The 27,875-nt window shown below is 38.4% G+C and overlaps 1 protein-coding gene across 1 annotated transcript in view; it reads right to left on the bottom strand.

Moving 5' to 3' along the window:
* Positions 1 to 27,105, bottom strand: part of CWC22 (CWC22 spliceosome associated protein homolog) — a 53,431-nt gene extending 26,326 nt beyond the window's left edge. The window contains exons 1-8 of the mRNA XM_070422647.1: positions 27,047 to 27,105; positions 18,148 to 18,285; positions 12,165 to 12,232; positions 9,975 to 10,085; positions 6,778 to 7,023; positions 2,191 to 2,319; positions 587 to 755; positions 173 to 226 (exon numbers count right to left, since the gene is read on the bottom strand). Of these exons, the coding sequence (XP_070278748.1) occupies positions 173 to 226; positions 587 to 755; positions 2,191 to 2,319; positions 6,778 to 7,023; positions 9,975 to 10,085; positions 12,165 to 12,232; positions 18,148 to 18,174 (804 nt within the window). The 5' untranslated portion in view covers positions 18,175 to 18,285; positions 27,047 to 27,105. The remainder of the gene's footprint in view (positions 1 to 172; positions 227 to 586; positions 756 to 2,190; positions 2,320 to 6,777; positions 7,024 to 9,974; positions 10,086 to 12,164; positions 12,233 to 18,147; positions 18,286 to 27,046) is intronic.
* Between the last annotated feature and the right edge of the window lie 770 nt (positions 27,106 to 27,875).

Here is a 27,875-nt window from a genome sequence, read left to right as displayed (position 1 = left end):
ATTAAATAATATTAAAGGCATTTATTATAGTTTTAACATTAAAATATTATCCAAGATACTTTTCCAAAGACTATAAAATCAAAACAAAAACAGAGATATGTCACTGAAGTGCATCAAGTCTGTGTGGTCTAATGTCACTACAAGGTACTAAGTTTTGAAGATAATTACTTACCACATTTTGGTTAATAAGATGTGCCACAAATTTTGAAGCAGTCAGACAAAGTTGCTGGTAAGTGAAGGTAGAGAAAAAGTTAATCTATAAACTAAAACAAATTTTCATTTATCTAAAAATCTACAGCTTACACACTCTTTAAAATATGTAATACACAGGATCATTTTTATATCAACATTAAAGGATAAGAACTAATAGATGTGAAAGAGTGCCATTTCTGGCAAAATAGTTAAAATTTCTGTGGCTCATCATTAGTAGCCAGAGATATTTAATAGAGTAAAAAAAAAGTTCTCATGAAATATGCAGTTTTAAAAAAGAATTCCTATATAGAAATCAACATTGCTCACTATTGTTGATACTGATTTATTAATCTGTCCTTATGTGGCAGTCTACTTACAAGCCCATCATACATACCTTATCATTTCTTCGATAGCCTTTCCGAAAATTAAGAATCAACCTCTTGAGGATTAATTCTCCGATTTGTGGAAATTTTGAGTTGATAATAGCCACTAAGGCTGCATAAACATGGGTGAAGATTGGAGAAGCACTCTGTGCTTGCAAAACAGATCTGGACAGCAGGCCTCTGTTTTAAAAAAAAAAAAAAAAAAAGCATCAACAATAATCACCAATTTGATTAGAAGAATAAAAACCTCATTTAAAATCCAGTAATATTATTCCTCTGTAAATAATCACAAATGCTAAATCAGGATTAAATTTATATCACTTTATTTGGGAGAAAAGTTTACCTTTCTAACAAATAAAAACTGCTTTTGAGAAAATAAACTTCAATTTGTGCTTTCACAAAACAGATTTTACTACAATTTTTTCTTCAAAAAATTTTCTCTCACAATATAATTCCTCTTTTCCAATTTCTGTTTGTTATATCTAATTATAAATTTGAGTTTTTTAAAACTTCTTAGAAGTAATTAAACATTTGCAAAATAGAATAAGAAAAAAGACCTGCTTCAAAAGTACTAAACTTAAACAAAATAAGATTTCCACTACTGGACCATTATTTTATATAAAATTATGTGATTAAAGACAAATTTGGGTATTTCCCATCTTTAAGCCTATTTTCAGTAAATTAAAAATAAAGATTTGGAAGCAATGCAAGAATAATGCTAAGACAATGACAGAAATATAAAAAGTTCTATGTTAACTCACTTTTAAAATAAGCATGTTTCTATATGCATTTGACAAGGAGAAAGATGCAAATTGGGCTAAATAGTTATTTTTAGCAATATAATGACAAATAATTAGACTGCCAAAAGGCAGGAAAACATTGTCTTAGTATTCATCGGGTTAAGGTGTGACAATTAAATCATTTGAGTAGAAAATGAGAAAAGAGAATTCAGCTAATAAGTGGTACGATCTTAAGCAACCCACATAAGTTCTCAGAAAATGAAAGAGCACTACCTACTTCTGAGAACAGTGGCTACCTTATGTCACCTTTCTTTATCCTCACAACATGCTACACCTTAGTTTATATGCCCAATGTTGTTTGGAAAGGAATCACGGTCATGTGAAAATAGACTTCAGATTTAAATAATAAATAGAATGAATACAGGATATCTGTTTCCTGACCCTTTTCAACATCACCAACTACTTAAAACCGCAAAGAAAATGCTAAGTCATTCTCTTCTGCTTTTCTAAAATTTATTACTGATCTTCCTCACTTCTTTCACATTCTCACTTTGCTTTCATTAGAAATTAAACTGGTTTGAAGATATTCACTATTCTTCATGAGTTTAAGTTAATAGAAGGATTCCATACATAAATTTCTTCAAAAATCATTATATCACATCAAAGCTTCTTAAAAGCAAAATCTCCATACAACCTTCAATTGTTAAGTACAGGCTATTTGTTAATAGTTACCTTTTTACAAAAATTGCATTTTAAATATCCACAATTACCTTTGAAATGAGGTAGCATACTAAATCAATAATTATGGTTCATGTAGGTTATGTTCCTTTGAAAAACCACTATGAAATACTACAAATAAAATAGCTGATGCTTACCTCCCTCTAACTATGTTTTCTTGAAGGAGTTCTTGAATAATAATACCTATATTAGAAATGTTGACTTTGTTGATAAGACCATTAATTGACTTCTTTAGGGCTTCCCAGCTCATCCTCTGGTATGCTAAGCTAAAAAGAATAGATTTTAATAAAGATTAAAACTCCATCAACAATCACAATAACAAGAGGTTATTTGAACATAAAAAATACTTAGTGTCTTTATTTTTAACATTATTTCCATAAAATTACCACAAATGCAGTAAAATATTACTAAATAAACACAGATTATATCCTAAGCCACTGGTCGGCAAACTGCGGCTCGCGAGCCACATGCAGCTCTTTGGCCCCCTGAGTGTGGCTCTTCCACAAAATACCACATGCAGGCGGGCATGTACAGTGCGATTTAAACTTCGTGGCCCATGCGCAGAGGTCGGTATTTTGTGGAAGAGCCACACTCAAGGGGCCAAAGAGCCGCATGTGGCTTGTGAGCCGCAGTTTGCCGACCACTGTCCTAAGCTATTTGATTTTTATGTACATATAATGCTTACACACAGACTGCTTCCCTTTAATAACATACATTTATTAACACTTGGATTGCGGGAAACGAGTTAAGTCGGCTCGCGTGAATTGCGCGTACTCCGCGGGAGCCGTCTTAACTGGGTTCATATAGATTTGCGGTGGAGTGCGGGAAACGTGTAAACTCGGGCCGATTGTAACTGTGTATTACCAAATATTTGTTTGTTTGCCGTTCACAAAGATACCTACCTGCGTATGCGAACCGTTTCATACCCATTGGGGTAATAGGTATCATAAAAATCCCTTGTAAGTAGAGAACACTTTATGGCGCTGGTCGAGTACAATACCGTTAGGGTACCAATGTATTGTTTTCTCATTTTATAACCGATATCCCTGGATATCTCACCATGCAAAGAGAATAGTTATTGAGAAATACTTCTTGTGTCCGGACGTCTTTAGTTTTGAGTTTTGTGAATATTATTACGTGTTTAAACTAACTCTGATTTTGCGCGGGAAACCTAAATAATTGCCCGCGCCATCTTATATTTTGGCGGGAAATTCACCCGACACCGTAGTGTTAAGGACATATAAGGATATCAGGTATATTGCAATTTACATTTAATTCATTAGTCAGATTCAGTACATGGTTATTTTACATTATAACACTTTATTCAAACTTGTCTTTAAAAATTTTTTTAGATAAAAGCTATTATTTTTTATTTTAAATTATAATCTGAAATACCTACATATAAACCATAAAAAGGAAATTTTTATTATGTTCCATCTCCTAAAAGCGTGAGAAAACAAAATTATTTTAAACTATCCTATATAATAAAGCCCAGCAACCAAATGGCAGAATGACCAGACCAATCAACCAGTTGCTATGACGCACACTGACCACCAGGGGGCAGACCCTCAGTGCAGGAACTACCCCCTGGTGGTCAGTGCGCTACCACAGTGGGAGCGCCACTCAGCTGACCAGGATGAGTGGCTGCTCTCGCAGCCGCTCAGAGGGCGGGTCCATAGCCACTTGACTGAGCGGCACTCCTATAGTGGGCTGATCCCTGCAGGCCACACCCCCCACTAGTGCACAATCCTGTGCACCAGACCTCTAGTAAAGAAATAATAATTATAGGAAAAGGAAAGTCATATGAAATCGTGGGCTCAAAGACTGTTCTAAATATTTAAAGAACGTCTCTACATTTATGTAATAATCCCATAGTTATACCAGCTGAATGCCAGATAGCTATACTTTTTAACTAAAGTCATAAGTAAATTTTTCAGCCTTAAAGTTTCTTTGGTTGAACGTGATACTGTCTAAAACCTTTTAAAGCTCTAAGATTCTATGATTTTTATAATTATTTCTTTGTGGAATGTCATTTCAGATGCAATTTTAATTTTTTTTTTCTTACATATAAATTTTTGAGGAAGCTGATAGACTTCTTGGGATAATATTTACAAATGTATAGGATTACAAGGATAGCAATTATACTGAAATATAGTTTTTTAAAACATGAAAATTACAAAAGTTTGATATAGTACTCTCTGTGCTTCTTAACACATTAAAAAACAAGAACTGGTAGTAGGCCTAATAACTTCTTTAATTTCCAAATACCATGGCCATAAAGAATTATGAGATATTTGCAACTAATAGCCTATTAATACTATGGTCTGTTACCTACATTCCCATAGGAAAAAATGATAAATTTTAGTTAGAGATTAGTAAAAATAAAGATGCATTTCCCCCAATTTATGTTCATGAACTGCCTGAATTCTATTCATGGATCTCTTAAAGGTGTGTAGGTTAAGATTCCCTATTCTGGAGTGACTAGAGGCCAGATGCACGAAATTTGTGCAAGAGTAGGCCTTCCTTCCCCTGGCTGCTGGCACCAGCTTCCCTCTTGCACCTGGGCTTCCCTCGCAGCCCCGGCTTCATCTGGAAGGACATCCACTCTAATTAGTATATTATGCTTTTATTATTATAGATATTAAGGAGGGATGGGGAGAGTATTTTATTACTGATACTATCCTCAGCAAACACTGAGGATACTAAGCAGACTGAATTGTAGTTAATTTTATTATTGTTTCTAAATTTGCTATAGCTCATGTACCCCTTAGTGCCTGCACTCCCACTGTTCCTCAACCCCAACCTTTTGGTATGCTACTATCTCTAAAGAAATATATCTATGGCTTAATAACCAACTTGACCAATAAAATATTACTGATAATCACTTCTATTAAACTTTGATCAAAAGACTGTATCAAGTAAAATTATACTTCTTAATTAGGAAGCCTACAATTCACCTGATTAAGTACCTACTAAAAGCAAAGACTATAGATTTCTTTTAGAGACTTAAATTTCTTTGTCCCCTTTACAGCCTCTGAACACACTTCAAATATATATATACTAGAAGCCCGTTGCAGGAGGATTCCTGCAAGAACAGGGCTTCCTCGGCCCGTTCGCGCCGCCAAGACCCTCCATCCAGGGCCGCACACAGGACTCCTGGCTGGGGGCGGGGCTTAGGCGGCACACGGGGGCTGGATGGTGTCTTGCGCTGGCCCACCCTGCCTGCAGTATGCAAATTAGCCACCATCTTTGTTGGTGGTTAATTTGCATATTGCACTGATTAGCCAATGTGAGGCGTAGCGAAGGTACGGTCAATTACCATGTTTGTCTATTATTAGATTAGATAAAATTATGTTCTAGGAATTACTTAAAATTTCATATATTGCCGACTGCCCACTTTATTCATAAGAAAAACTTGCATTAACAATGCTTCTTGTTTTTTACAATTAGGATTGCTTTGGGCTGGACTGGGGACAGTTAATACTTCTCACTAATGCTGCCACTACTGCTTCTAAAAGAGCTAAATGCCTATGTGATCATGAAGCTCCCATGAACCACAGAGGCCATCTCCAAATCCCTCCGCAGCATAACACTCCAAGCATCACTACCAAGTGTTGGGACATGACATATGAAGAGAAATGTACTTACCAGTTTTAAATTTAATGTCATCTAATGTCCCTTTCTAGCACATAACTTTTTAAGTTTTAACTTATCTCAAGTCTTTACACTTACACAAATGACATTTCTACTTCAAGCTCAGTTTTGAAACACATTTAGACTTCATGTATAAAAGGTTATCAAGTACTTTCAAGTTGCCATTAAAATACCCACAAAAGATGCAGGAACACTCTTTCTTGACAAACCTAGAATCTGTTTTTCTTAAAGTATAGCTATCTTCTAGCCCAATCTTTTTACTACCTACCTAGCAACTGAGTGGGCATTTCAATCTTACACCTAGATGTTATCTCATCCCATGAGAGAAAACTTAACTGCACTTTCCTATATAGCTCCTCAACATCCCAATTGTTTTAAAAAGGGAAGGAAAGGTATTTTCAAAACATTATAATCCAAGATGTTATGGTCAAAGAAAAGGAGGGAAAAGAAAATTGTAAACTTAGTTCCATGGATTAGTACTGGGGTTGGAAAATTACACCCATGAGCCAAATGTGGCCCACTGCCTGTTTGTGTAAATAAAGCTTTATTGGAACAAAGCTACTCATTTGTTTACATATTATTTATGGCTGTATTCCCAAAAGTCATCTAGTTGTAACAAAGATAGAATAACAGACAAAGACTTCAATATTTACTGTCTGATCTTTTCCAGAAAAAGTATGCCAACTCCTGGTTTGGTAAAACTGAAGATTCATTTTAGGTAAAAAAATATCAATACTTTTGATTATCCAGGAAAAAGAGACACTACTAATAGGTAAGCATGCAACTATGAAAGAAATAATCTAAAATAGCTAAGTGTTATTTCCTTAAATTTTTAAATTCATACATGCAAAGAAATAAGGAAGTGCTGAGCTAATGTGTCAGGGTAGGACAAATAGTATGCAGCATTCCAATGAAGGTTATAGAGTGAAGAAGGAAAGAAGTCTAATTTGAGGGATCTATCATTGTGGACTAATGTAAATTCTCAACAGCCAAGGTTAATTAGACCGTAGTTGATTTTTGTTTTTCAATGAGAATATCATTGCCTTGTATAGTTAGTGATATGAACATGCCTGTTTTTATCTGTGATCTGTTCTTGCATCATCCTGAGCTTTGCAGGAGGAATATATGCTCCACCAGTACGAGTAAGAAGAGGATCAAGCTCCTCTTTCTTCTTCTTTGCAGTAGGCTCATCCTGAGCAGAGGAACTTTGGGTTACCGATGGTTCTGGGCTTCTTCTCCCAGGCGATGAAGATCTCCGGTACCTTTTCCGATCCACATCTCTTTCTCTTTCTCTGCGTTTCTCTCTGTCCCTACTTCTGTAATATTAAATTTTGGAAAATGGAGAAAAGACAATATAAAATACAATCTTAAATGTATTTCTGCATACCAAATGAGTGAGACCATAAGTGGGCCCCATAAATTCAGAGAAGGAAAAGTGGTTTGGAATGGTGAGAAAGTACTTCACAAGAAAATGTTATTAAATTAAATTATGTCATCATAATTTAATTAAGTTAAATTTTGTCATCAAGGCTTGACAATTTATATTGGGGGCAAGAGGACGAGGGGAGAGGGAAGGGTGAATGGCTTTCTGCAAGTAGTAGAAGACAAAATAACTAATGGAAAACTGAGCAAGGGTGTTCAGGCCAGAATGAAAAGAACAATCAGGAAACAATAAAGAATCATGTATAACAGTAGTTGGAAGTATGTGTTCAAGTCAGGCTAAAATTTTCAAAGACAAGCAATACACTTTAAATAGTTTCAGAGTGGGATAGTGACATAAAAAGAGTGTTTTAAGAAGACAAATTGGCTTGTGATACACATGATATAAACTATATAAAGGAGAAACCAGAGTTTATCATCAATAATGACAATTTAGGAGTAAGACTATCATAAAAATGTAACATTTGAAATTGTTTCTTGATACAACTGGTATTTTTATCAAAAACTTCAGAATATCGGAAGTTTCTGTTTGAGACAATTTTTAAAGAAAATCAACCATTTTCTAGCCACAATTACTCTTCCCTATTAATGCAGGTAAGTATTCTTTCTTAAGCTAACACTTTTAAAATAATTAGAATATTGCTCTCTGAAACTATCAAGAATAACAGGAAAGGGTAAATCCTTGACTTTTGCTATCTTTCCCCAGAGAAGAGCTTGTCCACTTACCTATTTTTTACATATACAGATACTGCCTTAGAAACTCAGGTCATTCTACTCACACTTTGTGCAACCATGAGTTATATGAATACAGTAAATAAAAACTGTTTTATATTATCTTATATGAAAGCAAGGGCTGCACTACCAGGAAACCACTGAATAGATTTTACCTAAATCTACAGGGCATATGAGATTACTGTCTTAACCGTTTGAGTATTTCTCGACATAAAACAAAACAAGCGCTATCACGCTGTTTGGGTCTTTTCGTACTCATTTAGAGAAAGCGTGGTTGCACTGTTTGGGATTCTTCAACAGTGTTTTTTCAATACCCCCTGGGACTCAAACGGAATCGTATGTTTTCTTGACATAAAATCTCAGCAGCGCAATCGCGCTGCTTGGGACTCAAACGGTTAATATACAGTAATGCAACCTAGAGACAGAGAAAAGCAGTCAGTTTGAAAATGATGTCTAGAAACCCCAATTAGTCACAAAGTCAGGTGCTCTGAAATCTAGGCACTGATTTGCAATGGAGTTGCTTCCTGTTATGAACATAACATGTTCCAAGAGAGTAGCTAACAGCAATGATTATGATTCTTCTGAGAACCACCGACTAAAACTACTAATTGACTGATAAAATTGTGTCCTTATAATTATAGTGCTGGTTCCTTTAGAGTGCATGAGCAACACAGTCTCCTTTGAATCCAGATAGAAATACTTCTCTTCAAATGCTTTTGGACTGTTAGCCATTATATTCTACCTTAATACTTCAGTGTGACTGTGTGGGTCAAATGAGACTTTTTGTACATAAAATGGACCAAACAGTGAAGTAATACAGTCAGGGATGATGGAAAAATCATGGGCTTTAGAGTGAGAATTGAGTTCAAATCCCAGTTTCATCATCTACCAGACAGGTAACTGCCACTTCGGGTAAATTACTCAAATCACTTCAAACCAGTCCTCTTTTCTAAATTGTGAAAAACAGTATCTAGCTTGTATGTGAGAAAGTAGTCAAAATGCCTAGCACAGTGGTCGGCAAACTGCGGCTCGCGAGCTACATGCGGCTCTTTGGCCCCGAGTGTGGCTCTTCCACAAAATACCATGTGCGGGCGCGCATGTACAGTGTGATTGAAACTTCGTGGCCCATGCGCAGAAGTCGGTATTTTGTGGAAGAGCCACACTCAAGGGGCCAAAGAGCCACATATGGCTCACAAGCCGCAGTTTGCCGACCAGTGGCCTAGCACACTAAATATGGTGTTAGTAATTGTTCTTATTAAGGTGTCATTAAGGTGACAGAAGATGGAATTGGCTTTTGGAGGTTCATTTAATCTGACATTTGAAGACTGGAGATATATATGAAAGTAAGAGAAGTGAAAAGGAAATTTGAGCTGCAGTTATCAAATAATGCATTTAAGCACCAAATTGCAGAGTTTTGATCAAAATTCTAGTAGGAATACAGTTTTGGAAGTCATGGATTAGGTACCAACAGATATCAAAATCAGTAAGAACTTAGTGAACAATAAAACATGGTAGACAAGTTTTTGAAACTAGATGACTAATAAGGTGGGTAGTCAAGTACTCCAAGACTAAGAATAATAACATATTTACATTAAAACCACGGATTGGTAACTTCATTTTCAATGTTCATTTGCCATTATGCAGGAAAATAAATTTAGATCACTTTAGGTCATATAATATAAACAACTTCCTTTCATTCAGTAAAGAATCTCAAAACACACGAGCCAACTCCTCTTGCAGTACAGTATAATGAATAAGAGCTTCGGCTCTAGAGTCAGACAGATTTGAGACTAACATGCTTCTAGAACACACACAAATGTTTTAATTTCTCTAAGCCTGTTTCTTTTTTTAAAATTTTTTTGTTAAGTTATTACATGTGTCCTTATCCCCATGTTACCCCCCATCTAAGCCTGTTTCTTGATCTATAAGTAGACATAACAGCATCTAACAGCATACACTTACTGTAATAGAACTAATTTACATGAAGTCCTTATTAGAAGATCATCCACTTAATGCTATTATTGTTTTTATTATAAAGAACAAAGAAAAGTTAAACTAATACACTCTTTCTATAATTAAAATTTCCAATACTAACCGTGACTCCATGCTGCCATCATAAGAACGCCCTCTTCTTGAACGCTCATTGTCTGACCTGCTGTACTCAAAGTAATCTCTATCCCGGGGGGATCTTTCTTGTTCTGCATATCTAACACAGCAAATAAGAAAACCAAAGTTGAAAACAGCTATGTTACACTTAGGAAAGCCATACATTGGTAATGTAAAGCAACTCTATGACTAAAAAATGTCTTATCAAATTGTTTTTAACAGACAGCTCATTATTTGACACCCATTCATTCAGTCTTGATTATAAAAGCTTTGTTGTACACAACAACAAAACAACTGCTGGAATTCACTTAACCAAACTTGTCATCCTGATTCACACTGTCCTTAGCAAGATATGTATCGGGATATCGTATATAGTTAGCATGAAAAACACTCATTCTGAAAATGACTTCTTCTGCTTAGTCTATATCTACTCATTTTATCAAAACACTGAATAAATGAGATCAATGCCATCAGTTCGTGTCTATAAAGATCAGTTTAACTTCACTCCGAAAGACTTTATAAGCTACTAGAGGCCCAGAGCACGAAATCTGTATACTCGGGGCAGAGGAGGTACTTCAGCCCAGCCAGTCCAGGAGCCCTCAGGGGATGTCCGACTGTCACGGAGGTGGGAGAGGCTCCTGTCACCACTGCTGCACTCGCCAGCTGTGAGCCCGGCTTCTGGCTGAGCTGTGCTCCCCCTGTGGGAGCACACTGACCACCAGGGGGCAGTTCCTGCATTGAGCAGGATAGGGCCAAAACCGGCTCTTTGACATCCCTTGTGGGGTCCCGGATTATGAGAGCGCACAGGCCAGGCCTAGAGACCACAATGGTGCATGATTGAGGCTGGGGAGAGATACAGGAGGTTGGCCATCCAGGGAGAGACTGCGGGAGGGCTCCAGAGCGTATCCAGCCATCTTGCTCAGTCCCGGATCGGCCAGACCCCAGCAGCAAGCTTACCTAACGATCAGAGTGTCTACCCCCTGGTGATCAGTGCACATCATAGCGAGCGGTTCAGCAGCCTTAGCATATCATCAGCATATTACGCTTTGATTGGCTGAATGGCCAACCAGTCGACTGGACACTTAGCATATTAGGCTTTTATTATATAGGATTATTCTTGAAACTGCATTTTTGGATAGCAGTGACAATGGATTAAAATTACTAGAAACAAAGATGAATAGTATAAAATCTGCTATTTGAATGTTAAAAATCAGTAAAATCAGAGAACCTTAAGAGAAGTTAAATACACACCCACATAATAAATATACATAGTAACATAATCAATATTTTATATATACATTTAAGTCTGGGTGTAGAGAGATTATTTTTTTAAATATAGAGAGTAGATGACTGATGAAAGGTCGTAAGTAGTTGCAAACCATGGCAATTAACTTGCCCATGAAGAAAGATTTTTAGCAGAGAAAGGAGATTTTTAGCAAGGAGAGGAAGAGATTAGACACATGAAAGAAAGTTTAGAGGGTGCTTTTCCCTTCATAAATTATTTTTAATAGTCATGGTTTACTAAGTGAAATAACTTAAGTCCATATGAAAGCATGATAAATATAATGGTAATATTTCTGCATCTTTGATCTTAACATGATATATAAACAATACTAGTATTTTAAAGACTATAAAAAGCTCTGTAAATGTAAAGGATAGTAGTAACAGCAAAAGCAGCACCTCAAAATAATGTAATTTCAACTCAGTTTTCCACCTTATAAACTCATTCTAGACCAGCCGTGAGCAAACTACGGCCCGCGGGCCGGATCCGGCCCGTGAATAAAACTAAAAAAAAAAAAGACCGTACCCTTTTATGTAATGATGTTTACTTTGAATTTATATTAGTTCACACAAACACTCAATCCATGCTTTCGTTCCGGCCCTCTGGTCCAGTTTAAGAATCCATTGTGGCCCTCGAGTCAAAAAGTTTGCCCACCCCTGTTCTAGAGAGAGATATTAAAGTTCTTCCCTCTTACCTAAAAAATTACTTAAAATCTAGATTTATTTACTAGAAAGACCTAGGTCAGTCAAGAATGATTCATACTCAAGTCCACTCAATATCCTTTATAAAACCATAAAAAAGAAGTTGTCCACTCTAAAATTGGGAAACTAAGAGTTAAGTAATTTCTTAAACTTATAAAATATTTAAATTGAATTCAGAACACATAAAACTGTTTACCTGTCTTCTGGAGAGACGGTCCTTTGATATGAACTGTTGTTTTCCCTTCTGTCATGACCTGAAGAATGCTTCCAAAAAGAAAAAAAAGAAGGAAGTATTTAAAAAATCATGTTAACACATAGCCAATGAAATATATATCTCATGAAATTAGAAATGCTTTAGAAATTACTTCAAAATATTTTTCAAAAATCTGTTTTCACTATGGAGCAAAAAAACCAAAAAATTCAAGATAGATGAAAATATTTCTCACATGCCACCTTGCTGATATTTTATTCCTATATATGTTATAAATGTATAGGATACCACTTTTATTTCACCTCTCCTGGTGAAAAATAAGATCAAAACTTTCTTTTGGTGAAAAACATGACTAAGGGCCAGAGGTTTTCTAGCAAGAGCTCACTTTTGTGGTTATGCCCAAGACTTACTACTGCACTGACCTTCTTATTTCCTTTGGCTTATAATAATCACAATTTTAGTCCAAGTTAATGAATCTAGATATAATAAATGGCTAGAAGAAACAAACTCTAATATATTTATGAAATTCATTCATTTGTGTTTTCAGCAAACATTATTCGAGTGTCTGATATGTATGGCACTACATTAGGCTATAAGGATTTGAAAGATATGACTTGAAAGATATAGCTCCTGTGTCAAATCCTTTGAAAAATAACAGACATACAAATAACTTCAATAAACATGAGATTGAAGAGACATGTCACGTGAGACAGAGATATGAACCATCTAGTTTTAGAACATATACTAATTTAAAAATCCAAACATGTTTAAGAAGCCAAAATATTTATCTCTATAAATAGGTAAACTTTTATACCATTGATCAACATCAATATTGATAAGGTTTTTAAAAAGAACTAAAATAATTTTAATTAACCAAATTACAAGAAAAGAAAAACAGTATGTTTTTTAAAGTATCTTAATCTAGAAATCTAAGAAAAGTAAATCAAATAATGAGTAACTTGTTCCGCATACTTGCATACTTGCCTTCTTAATGGGAAAAAGATATATATAAAAATAGAAAATTACTGCATAGAAATGTAAACAAGTGCTCAAACTTCATCTTATTTTATTATTATCTATTTAACCGTTTGAGTCCCAAGCAGCACAATCGCGCTGCTGAGATTTTATGTCGAGAAAACATACGATTCCGTTTGAGTCCCAGGGGGTATTGAAAAAACACTGTCGAAGAATCCCAAACAGCGCAACCGCGCTTTCTCTAAATGAGTACGAAAAGACCCAAACAGCGTGATAGCGCTTGTTTTATTTTATGTCGAGAAATAAACCGATGGGACTCAAACCTTTAACAGAAGTTGGAGTCTAACATTATCACAAGTAAATTTCCAATCTCATTAACTATTGAAGGAAGCATTTAAACTAGATTAATCTATGTAAGTAAATAAGCATATGATCAAATCTGTAATTTACAGTAGCCATAGTTAGGCTGTTATTTTCTACTCAGTGCAACCATCTTAAAACCCTGTTTCTAATGTGTATAAGAAAGTTTTTAAATTATTTCACTTAACAACACAATGAAGTAGAAATGTTCGACATCACCTATAATAACAAAAAAGTAATATGCTAATTAGACCAGATGTCTTCCGGATGTCATTCCAGACATCCTTCCTGATTAAGCCAGGGCCTGAGGGGTCCCAGGTGACTGCGGGAGGCCTGAGGGAAGCCAGCCAGGTCCAGGTGCCCGTGGGCGGCTTGAAGGAAGCAGCCTGGGTCCTGGGTTGCCTGCAGGCAGCCGGAGGAGGGAAGCAGCCTGAGTCCCGGGTGCTGGAGGGATGTGGTGCTGGCAGCCAGGGAAAGGAAGGCCTACTCTTGAATGAATTTTCGTGCATCAGGCCTCTATTATATGTATAGGTTTTAAAACCTGACATCAAGATCTTAAGCCAAATATGGAACACAAGACTCATTCAAGTCATGGTAACATCAAACATAGTATGTACTGATATTTATTATATGACATAGGCCTTCCTGTGTAGTCTGGAGAATACAAAGGAAAACCCCTCAAGGAATTTATGATCTTGTAGGAGAGATGGTTATAAAGACTTCCACAATTTAACATATCAGATTATATGTGTGTGTGTGTGTGTGTGAGAGAGAGAGAGAGAGAGAGAGAGAGAGAGAGAGAAAGAAAGAGAAGGAGAAGAAGAAGGAGGAGGGGGGGAGGGGAAAAAAGAGGAAAGAGGAAAAGAAAGAGACACTAAAACTGCAAACTCTACTTTTTCCTTTACAAGGCACTGCAATTATTTTTATTACATTAGGGAGATGGCCTCAATTCTGTGCTAATGATTTTTAACACATCTCCGTAACATCTGTTGTGAGAAAGAGAGAGAAACCAAAAATATTGAAGTTGTGAATCGGGATTTCATAAATATGATCAAGTTAATGGATGACTGGCACACGTAGTAAGTGCTAACAGGAGATCTTGAGTAGGGCACAACGCCCACGGTACAGAGTACTGAGGGATGACAGTGAGTAAGGGGGACCTGAACTAGGCTTTAGTAGGTGAATAGGATTTCACTATGTGAAAAATCATTTTGAGGTAAGATCCAAATAATAATAACCAGAATTTCCCAATTTCCTCTATCATAGAGTTAGATTATAAGTCAGAGCAATAGTTGAAAATAACTTATTGTCAAAATTACCTTTAAAAATTCTGTTCATTTAGCAAAACAAATACGGTATACCACGCAGCCACTTGTGGTCTCTAACAATGTAGAGAGAGCAGTGCAAGGAGGTGAGTGAAGCAGGGAGCCTGAGTCCAAAGCTCTGGGTATACATTAGGCTCAGGGAGCAAGTCAAGAGCAAGGGACAGGATGGCTGGAGGTAGGGAGCTTGCTAGCTAAGGAAGCTACAGTAAAGCTCAATGGGAAAAGAAAGATCCTCAGCTCAAGCCTCTTGAGCCTAACAGATGAGCTCAGAACATCAAAGGAAGATCTGAGCTTCCCCTGAGGCAAGATTGGTTCCAACCCAGCTAGTGGACCTGCCTGTGGCTCACAGGATAGAGGGAAACACACTCAACTGAGAAATGACTGGGAGGGTCCAAACCACGGCTCAAGGGATCACAGAGGACCCACTGGTAACACAAGAGGGAAGGTGGAGAAGCATAGCCTAAGACAGTGGTTCTCAACCTTCCTAATGCTGCGACCCTTTAATCCAGTTCCTCATGTTGTGGTGACCCCCAACCATAAAATTATTTTCGTTGCTACTTCCTAACTAATTTTGCTACTGTTATGAATCGTAATGTAAATATCTGATATGCAGGATGTATTTTCATTGTTACAAATTGAACATAATTAAAGCATAGTGATTAATCACAAAAACAACATGTAATTATATATGTGTTTTCCGATGGTCTTAGGCGACCCCTGTGAAAGGGTCGTTCGACCCCCAAAGGGGTAGTGACCCACAGGTTGAGAACTGCTGGTCTAAGAGGAGCAGGAAGATCTGAGAGAGACTAGACACTTCTCCCTCTGTAGAAAAGATGTCAGTCTAAATCTGAGTGCCTGGTTGAGGGGCTGATGGCTGTTTTCAGGCTACCGCACCCCCTTCAGGGTGGGGGTCCCGAATGGGGTGCCTGGCCAGCCTGGATGAGGGGCTGAGGGCTGTTTTCAGGTGGGCCAAGCCTGCAACTGAAGCTCCCAGTCTCTCTCTCTTTTTTTTTTATTCTGGGATTTATTTACCTTCTGTACTTGAAACTTTGTTGCGGCTCCAGATCCCAGGCCGGCTGGCTGAAAGCAGGTATCTAGGGTTTGTTTGGCTTCTATAATTGAAACACCGTTGCGGTCCTGCTCGCTCCAGCTCTGACGGCTGAAAGCAGGTATCTGGGGTTTGTTTAGCTTCTATAATTGCAACATTGTTGCTTAGAGTGCAGCTCAGAGCCCAGCAGTTGCAGGCGGGGAATCTTGGCTTCCTCCATCACTGGAGCAAGCAAGCTTCCTGTTCGCTTCAGCTGCCTGGCTGCCAGCCGCCATCTTGGTTGGCAGTTAATTTGTATATCACCCTGATTAGCCAATGGGAAGCGTAGCGGAGGTATGGTTAATTACCATGTTTGTCTATTATTAGATAGGATATTGATTTCAGAGAGGAAGGGAGAGGGAGAAAGAAACATCAATGATGAGGGAGAATCATTGATTGGCTGCCTCCTGCATGCCCCCCACTGGGGATCAAGTCACAACCTGGGCATGTGCCCTGACCAGAAATTAAACTGTGACCTCCTAGTTCATAAGTCAACGCTCAACCACAGAGCCACACCATCTGGGCAGAGAAACAATTTTGAAAGCAGTTGGAATTACTGACCCATTACTCATCTCCTCCTATGCTTCCTTTTTCATAACCTGTTCCAGCCAGACTGGACCACCACTTGCTGTTCCCTCTGCCTGGCACACGCTTCCACCAAACACCTGCATGTCTAATTTCCTCATATCCTTTCAGTCCCTGCTTCAATGGCTACCTTTTCTTTTTTTAATATATTTTATTGATTTTTTACAGAGAGGAAGGGAGAGGGATAGAGAATTAGAAACATCGATGAGAGAGAAACATCAATCAGCTGCCTCCTGCACATCCCCCTACTGGGGATGTGCCCACAACCAAGATACATGTCCTTGACCGGAATCAAACCTGGGACCCTTCAGTCCGCAGGCCTACACTCTATCCACTAAGCCAAACCGGTCAGGGCAATGGCTACCTTTTCAATGGGCCTTTCCTATTAACCCTTTGAGTGCCAACCAATATCCTAGGAACTATGCTAAAATTGCCAAGACATTTTTGCTGCAGTTTAGAAAAAAATTATGAATCGCAAGTAAATGAAGTTACATATTCAAAAACTTAAGGAAAACTTGACTACATTTGTTTTCATCTTTGACATATATTGTTTGCTGATTGTACTATAAAATACTAGTAGAAAAAAATTTGAACAAAACATATGTTAAAATAAAATTAATGTTGACTTTGAATACATGAATGAAGATATTGTTTAACTTTTAATAAGATTTTCATAAAAAAATATAAAATATTTAGATAATAAAAGCAGACTTAGAACTGGACGCCATTTCGAAGCTTTAGAAAGGCTACAAAGTCTGAGTAAACTTCATAAAATCGTAGTACCTGTAAAAAATTAGGCAGATAAATGCCAGTGGTCAATTTTAGAACTACAAACATTTGGCATCATAAGTAATCTGCACTTAGGTGCCATCTGTCAATAAAGAGTGAACTACTAGCATCTAATAGTGACACTGCAGGAGGAGCGTGATAGCGCTCCCGCCACTTTTGGCGAAAGACAGGAGGAGCGCAATTGCGCTCCCCAGCACTCTAGGGGTTAAAAACTGCAACCTCTAGTGCTACTGCTCAATCTTACCCTATTTCTTTTCTTCATAGCACAGTCAAGCACTTAGTACTCTACCAGACCATGTAATTTACTTATGTTTTAAGTTTATGATTTATTTTGTCTCTTCCCACTAAAATGCAAACTCCATGAGAGCAAGGATTTGTTTTGTTCACCCTTTTACCCAAAGTACCTAGAGCAGTCACTGAGACACAGTAAGAATCCAGTGAGTATTTGTTAAATATATAATGTCTAAAGGACAGCACAGGATATAGAGCTCATATATATAATGAACTATGTAACAAAAGGTTCACTTGTAAACAGATATGCAGGAACTACAACCATTTGGGCATCACAGTTCATTTCATGTGCATTAAGGATTTCCTGCCCTGTTATTTTTTTTTTCATGTGCCCACTAACATGCACTTTCTTGATTCATGCATACACACCCTGTATGTTCTCTCAACTGTCCTTTTGAACACTATTACTCCCACCTGACCAAGTATGCACATTTGAAATTGTGTTAGATGTATGCACGATGTCACTTTACTGTCTGAATTATATACATGCATTTTTGTTTAAAGGATAGGTAATTGACTACATTTTTTTTTTTAATTACATGTTTCAAAGACTTACTTTTATCTGTGCCACACTACTTTTCATTTTCTGCTGCCAGTTGATCCTATCAATCAGACTCCTTAAGCTGGTCCAAATAACAAGTCCCAAATGGTATGAATTTTCTGACAGTATACTTTTTCTGTCTGCAAGGATCACCTATAAAATATACCAAAGAAAGCTCTGTTAACTTTAACCAACTTATTTTTCGTAGTCAGTAGGCACAGATATAACCAATAATAAAAAAATCGTAAATAGCTCCACATAATAATGTATAAAGAACACATATTATTAGCAAAGATTTGAACAAGAGAGCAAATAATAAAAAGGGTATATTAAGGGCAATAAGGTATTTTATTCTTATGATTGAGAAGAAAAAAGTTAATTTAAAAACTAATGTCAGATAACTTTATTCAACTTGTTCTCAATGAAAGTAATATATCTACATCATAAAATAGTATTGTGACATTATAAAAAACACACACAAAAAAAACAAGTGAACAGGGGAAACAATTATAAAATATCCAATGTTCCTGTAATAATGATCAATCAGAGGAAACAGCCTAAGTGCCCATCAGTAGATGAATGGATTAGAAAACTGTGGTACATCTACACGAGGAATACTATGCTGCTGTAAAAAAGAAGGAACTCTTACCATTTGCAACAGCATGGATGGAACTGGAGAGCATTATGCTAAGTGAAATAAGCCAGTCAATGAAGGAAAAATACCACATGATCTCACTCATTCATGGATACTAGAGACCATTATAAACTTTTGAACAATAATAGATACAGAGGCAGAGCTGCCTCAAACAGATTGTCAAACTGCAGCGGGAAGGCCGGGGAGGGTTGGGGGGCAGGAGTGAGGGGGGTAAGAGATCAACCGAAGGACTTGTATACATGCATATAAGCATAACCAATGGATATAAGACACTGGGGGGTAGGGGAGGCCAGGAGATTGTCAAGGGCGGGGAAAAAAAAAGGACACATATGTAATACCCTTTGTAATACTTTAAGCAATAAAAAAAAGAAAGAAAAAAAAGAAAAGTTGAATGGAAAAATAAAATAAAATAATGATCAATCAGAGATAAATATACTTTGCATAAAAATACAAGGTACTATAATAATAGCACAATCAAGCTAGCTAGCATAATCAAGTCTCACAGGCTTCAGGTATATGCACTTATGAGAACTAAGTATTTGTTCAGAATAAACCTAGTCATCAACATTAAATGCTAAAATTAAATTTCACTATCCATCTGTTAAACACATTTTAGGAATTTTTGAAAAATGCTAAATTGATAGTTATGTTTCCAAGTATTTTATTGGAGTTACATATATAAGTGATTTAGGGTTTATGAGAATTGCATATTTAAATGATTTATAATATGGTGCATAGCACAGAATTACAAAAACAATATGAAATAGAAAAACAATTTTAAGATAAAGAATCTAGAGAAAGAACTGTTCTCAGTACCAAAAAAACTGAATACAACTAGGAAAAATATTAATTTTAATGCAAAAAATGTTACATATTATCTAGTAAATTTCTTCTTTTTAAAGATAAGATGAAAGTCAGATAACTCATTTAATGCCCTAAGCTATGATAGTTAGTGGTGGACCATAAGTAAAAACCTAGCCTGAGGACAGGTAAATAAGTATTCTTTTCATTAGACCCTGTACACAAATAACCTTGACACTATAAAGTGACATAGAGCTGCTACCATTTAATATAGATGGGGATGTACACAACCACTAAGTCAAGGAAAGTTTCTATTACAATAGTTAGCATGGTATCAATATTAGTAAGTACAATATACGTAACATACTTTATAAACTTATCAATATATAAAATATAATTTCAATCTAAAGCACATAACTATTGTGCAAAATTTAACATTTTCCTTTGATATTCCTCTTGGGTCTTAAATCTGGTCTCTCTTCTCAACTTACCAACACATTAAAAATAAAATAAAAAAGCAACTTTCTATGTATTTTATTTCAAATGTACCTTAGTTATTTAAATTTAATTAGTTTTCTTTCTGATCAGTGTCATTTCCTCTTTCTACCACCCTTCAATCATCATCACCAAATAAAATTCTGACAATCAAGTATACCATGTCCCAAAATGTAAGTATGAAATTGACAATATTGTAAGGTAGACTGGTACTGCAGTTCTAACAACAACAACAAAATGTTTAAAGTATTATCACCATCCAGATTTATATAAATTTCCCTCTAGGGAAATTCTTAGAGTTCAACAATTACATGCTTGATATTTGGTCTAATTGGAAATTCTTGCAACGAGAGCAATTTATCCAGAGTTTATAGCTCTCACTGCTCTTTTTAGCACCACTATGAGGATTTTATGATGAATTATTAAATTTTCCTCTCCTTGTCACAAGTAAGCAACTCAGCAAAACCACACCTCCTTTCCTTAGTAAGGAGATTTTATAAGGAGATGTAGTTTAAAAATGATGACAATTTTACATCAGAAAGCAAATATTTAATAACATTTGTAAGAAGGACTTTAACTGAAAATGAATAAACTATAAATTCTGCAATTATCTCAAAAATTCAGAAAATGCAAATATATTCAACCAATGGCCAAAATGCACTGTTTTCTCTATTATTTCAGAACAACATTTCTACCATCATCCCTTATAAGTCCTCAACCCAGGTTAGAGGAACTCACCAAAATATACTATCATAAAATTGTTAAAAGGGGAGTGGATTTCCTTTAGTTTGCTCTTCTGCATTCTACACAGTAACAGCAGACTGGACAAATTTCAGACATTTTAACAGTTAAAAAAATAAAAATATATAAATCCATAAATCATAGTTGTCCAGTGGGAATAATGGTAATATTAATCAATATTCAAAATATATATAGTTTAAATTTGTTCTAAATGCAAAAAATATATAATTGGGGGGGGGGGGAGGGATCTTGAGGAAAATCCTCAAATAGGATCCAAGCCCCTGCCCCTTCCGAACAGTGATTTTACTTCTGAGGGAACAGACAGTAGCAGCAGATTGGCCACAGTTCTTAAACATTAATGACAAGATTGTTAGGGCCTTTCCCTGTTGGTACTGAAGGAAAACCCCTTTGTTTAAGAAAACCATTCTATTTTTTTCTTGCTATTTTTTAAATATATGTACACTAGAGGCCCAGTGCACGAAATTTGTGCACGGGTAAGGTCCCTAGCAGCTCCTTTCCCTGGATGCTAGCTGCCAGCTGGGGCTTTCTTTTATTCCGCATCACCTCCTGGTGGTCAGTGCACGTCACAGCAAGCGATCGAACTCTGTCAGTCAAACTCCAGAGGGCACAATTTGTATATTAGGCTTTTATATATGTACATATTAGAGAAAAAATCTGCCCATGGTATACCACATAAAGGAAAGTGATGTAATTTGATTTTAGCATAGTTCCCAATTTCAGGGGGAAAAAATGTCAACACACTCCTATCCCTTTCAGAAAAAGTCACCAGGTATTACAGGGTGACAATCCCTTATCTGCAATTCTGAAATCTGAAAATAGATTTTTCTTTTTAAGCTTGTTGTAAACTCAACTGGCAGCAACTCTTGATATGCACCAACTTTAGACTTCATGAGACTCTCATTTGATGTGCTGCAGAAATATTAATGTGCTTGATTGGAGGACTTTGCCAGGACCCCAAAAGGGGGATTACTTAACATATTTGCACTAAAATCTGCTCTAAAATTTCTTCTCGAAAATCTGAAAAATTCTGAATGTCAAAACATTCTGACTTCAAGAATTACAAAAAAAAAAATTGCAGACCTGTACTGCCTATTGTTTTTTCTTAGTCATTGCACATTCATAACCATTTCAATGACTGAATATTTCTATGTTCAAGTACAGGGCTGGAAGCTGTGCAGACAGTATCTGGATACTGCTGGGATTTTGTAAGTGATGAGGAACAAACAATATAAAAGCGTTTGACTTGTCTCTGGTCTATGACTCTATGTATAGAGGAGTCCACACTAATTTGGGGACATCTCATGACAGATTCCGATGAGTTAAAACAACAACAAAAAACAGAGTCTAAAAGTTCTTATCTTTTTAATGAACTCAGTGATACCAATATTCATACTAAAAAGAACTCATTATAAACTGGGAATAACTATTCATTCATTTCCTATATCACCAAGCAAGTCCGTATTGGCTGGTATTTAAGTAACTAAAGAAATCAAAGTTAGTGATGTGATCATTTTGATATGCTACTTAAAATGTTTTAATAGTTTATTAACTTTTAGAGAGAGGAAAGGAGAGGGGGAGAGGGGGAGAAACATCTATGTGAGAATATAACATTGATTGACTGCTTCTGCAGGCCTCCTGCCAGGAAGTGAACGGGCAACCTTTCAGTGTACTGGATGATGAAGCCCAACCAACTAAGCTACATTGACCTGGAAACTACTTAAAGTTTTAAAAAAATATTTTGCTGTTACATAGGAACATCCTCTAATGTGCTTTTTACCAGAATATAGGCTCTATGAGAGCAGGAATTTGTTAATTTTTGTTTCAAAATTTCAATCAGCTATTTCTTGATTTATAGTATTGACTTCCCATTGAGGTTTTTAAATATTCTACATGTTGAACTTATCATTGCATTTATGAGGCAAGTTCCCTTTACTCTGTCCACTCTCTAGTTCCATACTCTTTATCTTTCCTTAAACAGCCAATTTTTTTTTTTTTGGTAAGTCTACACTTGATGCCTCCAATTCTTAACCACCCATTAACTCCACTTACCCACCAAAATCTGGTTTTCTATTCCCACTACAAAGTACTTATCGAGGTTACATAATGACCTCTTTGTTGCTAAACCCAGGGACCATTTCTTTTACCTGACACTAGAGGCCTGGTGCATGAAATTCATGCACTCGAAAGGGGAGGGGGTCCCTCAGGCCCGCCTGCGCCCTCTTGCAGTCAGGGAGCCCTTGGGGGATGTCTGACTGATGGCTTAGGCCCACTCCCCGCCACTGCCACTGTGCTCACCAGCCATGAGCCCAGCTTCTGGCTGAGCGGTGCTCCCCTTGTGAGAGCGCACTGACCACCAGGGGGCAGCACCTGCATCGAGCATCTGTCCCCTGGTGGTCATTGCGCTATTTGGTCAATTTGCATATTCCTTTTATTACAAAGGATTACTCTATAATTTGGTACTGCTAAGCTCCTCTTACTAAAGTTCTTGCTTACAGGGACACTGGGTTCACCTAGTTTTCCTCCTATCGCTATTATTCTTTCTACCCCTCTAACATTACTTTTCTGTAGAGCAGTGGTTCTCAACCTTCTGGCTCTTTAAATACAGTTCCTCATGTTGTGACCCAACCATAAAATTATTTTCGTTGCTACTTCATAACTGTAATGTTGCTACTGTTATGAATTATAATGTAAATATCTGATATGCAGGATGGTCTTAGGCGACCCCTGTGAAAGGGTCATTCGACCGCCACAGGGGTCACGACTCACAGGTTGAGAACCACTGCTGTAGAGGTTAATCTTTGCTCATGGATTTTTGTCTGCTTTGTTCATTGCCATACTCCCAATATAGAAAGCTCTCAATACATATTTGTTAAATGAATAGTCATTATCTTTTCTCCACAGTCCCACTGGAAGAACATCTTTACCTCCACACCTTCAACTAACATTTATAAAAACCACTCTTACCCTGGCCCATGTGGTTCAGTTGGTTGAGCATCATCCCATGCAGCAAAAGGTTGCTGGCTCGATTCCCAGTCAGGGCACATACCCAGCTTTCCGGTTCAATACCCAGTCAGGGTGTGCACAGCTTTCAACATGGGCTTTCTAAGTATTTAATTCAAGAGCCATTTAGCAAACCACATTCCAAGAAAATCTGGAGGTAGTAGCCTCCAGAGATTTATGAAGTACAGTAGCCCCTAGACACACAGCACTATGTTCCACTACAGAGGCTCCTGTCACCAGCTGTCCTGATCAAAAGGTGTCCTAATAAACTAATTCAGGGAAGAGCAGTCAAGGTAGCTTTTCAGGTGGAAGTGCTGAACTCTGCCTAGCCTAATACATTTATGAATTAGGCTCCAAGTCAAGTTAAACATAAATCTCCAAAGGGCCTCTCCTTCCCATCAGCTAACCTATTCTATATGACAGGAGCACGTGTCCCTAGGCCAAAACAGCCCATATGATCTTTTTGGTATTTCATCACTGGGAAAGACTTATTAGCTTGGCTACAAATGGCAAAGGCTTGCTTTAATCCATTGCTTCCTCCTGAATTGAAGAGAATGCTTTGAAACTTTGCCCTTCGTTGTAGGCATTGAAATGTCTCTTCCAATGTCCACTTGGGAACTACACATACTGAGGTAAAATATTTCAGCTATAGGTTTAGTAAATCTGGAAGTTTGCTGAAATCCTATGCCAGAGGCCTTCTTGTTCCACTACCCTTCCATGCTAAGATTCTCAGACTTGAACTGAAAAGTAGAGAAATACAAGAAAGCCCACCAAGTCATCAGTGGGATCAGCTCTATTACCAATAATCACTTTTTTCTTAAACTAGCTCTAGGCCAGCCACGACTTATACCAAGTTAGGGTTACACCAAGTAGTACAAAATTTAGACTAAATACAAGTGGGCAATAAACAGAGAATAATGCTCAAATTAAGGCATGGGCTTTATAAATACACAATGTGTCACTGTGTACTCTCTTAGGTGGTCTCAGGTACAACAGCCACTGTAGACCCCTTGGCAGTGCACAATCACCAGTTAGGAGAGTTAACCTCTCACAATTCAAAAGCTGGGAAAACTGACAGAGCTCTGGCTGATTTAGGAAAGACAGTTAAATAGTCCCGGAAGTGTCAGAATTTCAGAAGTGATAGGACTACACTAGTCAAAGTGGGGAAGCGCAGGCGGCGTAACAGGGCTGTACTGGTTGGCTACAGATGAAATACTCTGCAACAGGGAAGGCAGCAAACCTAATTCTGGGGGTGGGGTGGACCATAATAGATGGGCTAGGAGATGGGCTAGAACAGCGGCTCTCAAACTGGCATGAGAATCGCATGGGTGGTTTGGTAAAAAAGAGACTGAAAGATCCACCCATTCCGCATTTTCCAAATCAACAGGTCTGGGCTAAGCTCAATAATTTACATTACTAACAAGTTCCGAGAAGATGCTAGTACCGCTGATTCAGGAGACCACATTTTCAGAACCACTGGGCCAATGTTCTTGGCTTCTGAAGTTTCAGAGCTCCAGTCAAAGGAAGTGGGAAAGGCTCCATAACAGCGGCATGGGCACATAAAAGAGGAAGGGCAACATTCAAAACCAAAGAACAAGAACTGAGATGGCGAATTCATCAACTGCGTGATAGTAGTAACAATAATATAGCAGCTAAAAGTGCACTGTGCACAATGCCTTCCTTACATGAATTACTTTCCTTTATCCTCAGGACAACCCAGTGAGGTAGGTATTACTATTAACCACAACTTTCGGATAAGGATGCTGAGACTAAAGATGTTAGGGAACCTGCCCCAAGAGAGAGACTTAACTAAACATGCTCAAGAGGGACGGAAATCTCTGTCCCCCAGCACCAACAGTCAGTCTCCTCCTCCTCCAGACGGTGCCTGAAACAATGCTGCTTCTGATCAAAATCACACTGTTAATGGCAATCCTAACTGTGCTTTTCCACGGTAGGTGGTAACTGAGGTTACCTCTCCAGTTCACAGACAATCCTAAAATAAGACCAGGTAAGGAGGAGGCAGGGTGCCCGGTCTTCAGAAGCCCAAGTCGGCTTGGTTGGCCACTTGTTATTTCTAGTCTGGATCCCTACACACGTAAAAGAAATCCTTACCACACTGGCAATCACCAAAGCCTGGCATCTGAAATAGTCTTTCCCCAACCTTTTCCTTCTTCATGGATCTCAAAAAGTTGTCGTGAGGATTATGTGACAATAGGACCCTTTTGAGCTCGGCGTGTCAGCATTTCGAAAAACCCTCACTTAACTCTGGTGCTGTGTCACATATAGAAAATTTTGACATTTGCAACCATAAAAAAACAAAGGCTTATGTTTTTGATATTTATTTGATATATTTAAATGTCATTTAACAAAGAAAAATCAACCAAAAAAATGAGTTCGCGTGTCACCTCTGACACGCGTGTCATAGGTTCCCATCACTGGGGCGGCGCTGCGCTTAGACTCGGTGACATCGGCGACTGTTTTCCTGTTACGAGCAAGTGCACTGTCGGTCCGGGCTCCGGGGAAGGCGGTGACTGGGGAGCCCAGTTCGGAGCTACCACGCACTGGAGGTGGATCACTTACGGGAGGAAAGAGGATGACGGCGGCGGGCAGCCCATACGGAGCAACAGAGAGCCCCTCGGAGCAAGCGCCGAGCACAGTCATCGCGTAAGAAAAGGAAAGGACTGAGGACATCTTAGAGCAGCAGTCACGGGGAAACGACGACGGAGAGAAGCACAGGGGCGGCACTGCCACTGTTTTTGAATGAACTACAATGAATCCCACGCCACGGCGCAGCCCGCCAGAGCGGGGCCTCGAGCACAAACGACTCGAGAGGCTCCCAGCGATTCGCGCCCGAAACACACCCCACACGGACGGCGAGAGCCAGCGCCGCTGCAGGGTTTCGGCATCAAAGACCCTGCGGAGACATAGTGCCCACCACCTGGCTAGGAAGCTGGGTCCATCCGCGCAGGCGGACGGGCTTTCACGGTCGCCGCTTTTCACCCTCCAACCTCGCGGGCCGGGCCGGCGCTCGGCGGGAAGGCGGCCGCGCGCGCCCCGGCGCCGCCGACAGCCCCCCCCCCCCCCCCCCCCAGCAAACCCGCACCCACCCCGGGGCCCGCTGTTCTTCCCACCCGGTCTGGCAACCCACCACCCCCACTCTGCTTCGCCGCCGGTGGCGAGTCTACCGAGTTAGATAATTACCTGGAACTCCACCGCGCCGCCATTACACCGGAAGTACGTCACTTCCCCTTCCCGGCCACGGCAGGAGGAGGAAAGAGGAACGTGAAACACATAAAAACCTGACGTTGCATTGCCTTTGATACGTTCTCCTAGTGATTTATTTCAAAAACCGTATCAGAGCAGTCTATCCGGTCACGCTGTTCCCTTCCCCAGACAGCGACAAAAGAGAAGCTGACACAAACTACAAAACCCAGCATCCACCGCCTGTGTGGGTGGAAATGACGTAAGCAGTTGTATGTGAATGCCGCAATGTACGACGGGAATTGTAGTTCTTCTGGATAAGCGCCAGAGAGTACAGTCAGGTGGCTCATGGGATTCCTGGTAGGGATTAAGACGTGTCAAAATCTGCTTTAAAACCATTTCTTCGCATTTGCAAAAAAGTAAACTCTAGTAGTCATTTCCTGTGAGATTATTAAAAAGAGCAGACACCCTTTTTCAGACTTTTTCGGTAATTAGACGGAGAATCTAAGCAAAAAAATGTTACCAAGTTGTTACATGCCTACTAAATTCCAAGATTTGAAGCCTAAATGAATGGGAAAATATTGGACCATAAACAAAGTGTAGCAATGAGGAGAAGCTATTTCTGTAGAGAGATGATGCCTCTATATTAGGTCCTTCAGGAAGCTAACGGTGGGTAGAGTTAAGAATGTGGAAAGGTGAGAGGAAAAGGCAGGAAACTGGATGGGGCAGGGGTGAGAGTCCCACACTGGGATAAATTGGTAGGGTAAGAGTCCCCTTGTAACACAGTCCTGCTTAGTCATTGACTGGAGCCAGCACAAGGAGAATGTGG

Source organism: Myotis yumanensis, unplaced genomic scaffold (assembly GCF_028538775.1).
Source record: "Myotis yumanensis isolate MYYU_CA2020_CCGP unplaced genomic scaffold, mMyoYum1.0.hap1 SCAF_8, whole genome shotgun sequence".
In the NCBI taxonomy this organism is placed as follows: Eukaryota; Metazoa; Chordata; class Mammalia; order Chiroptera; family Vespertilionidae; genus Myotis; species Myotis yumanensis.
This window is presented reverse-complemented; position numbering and strand designations above follow the sequence as displayed.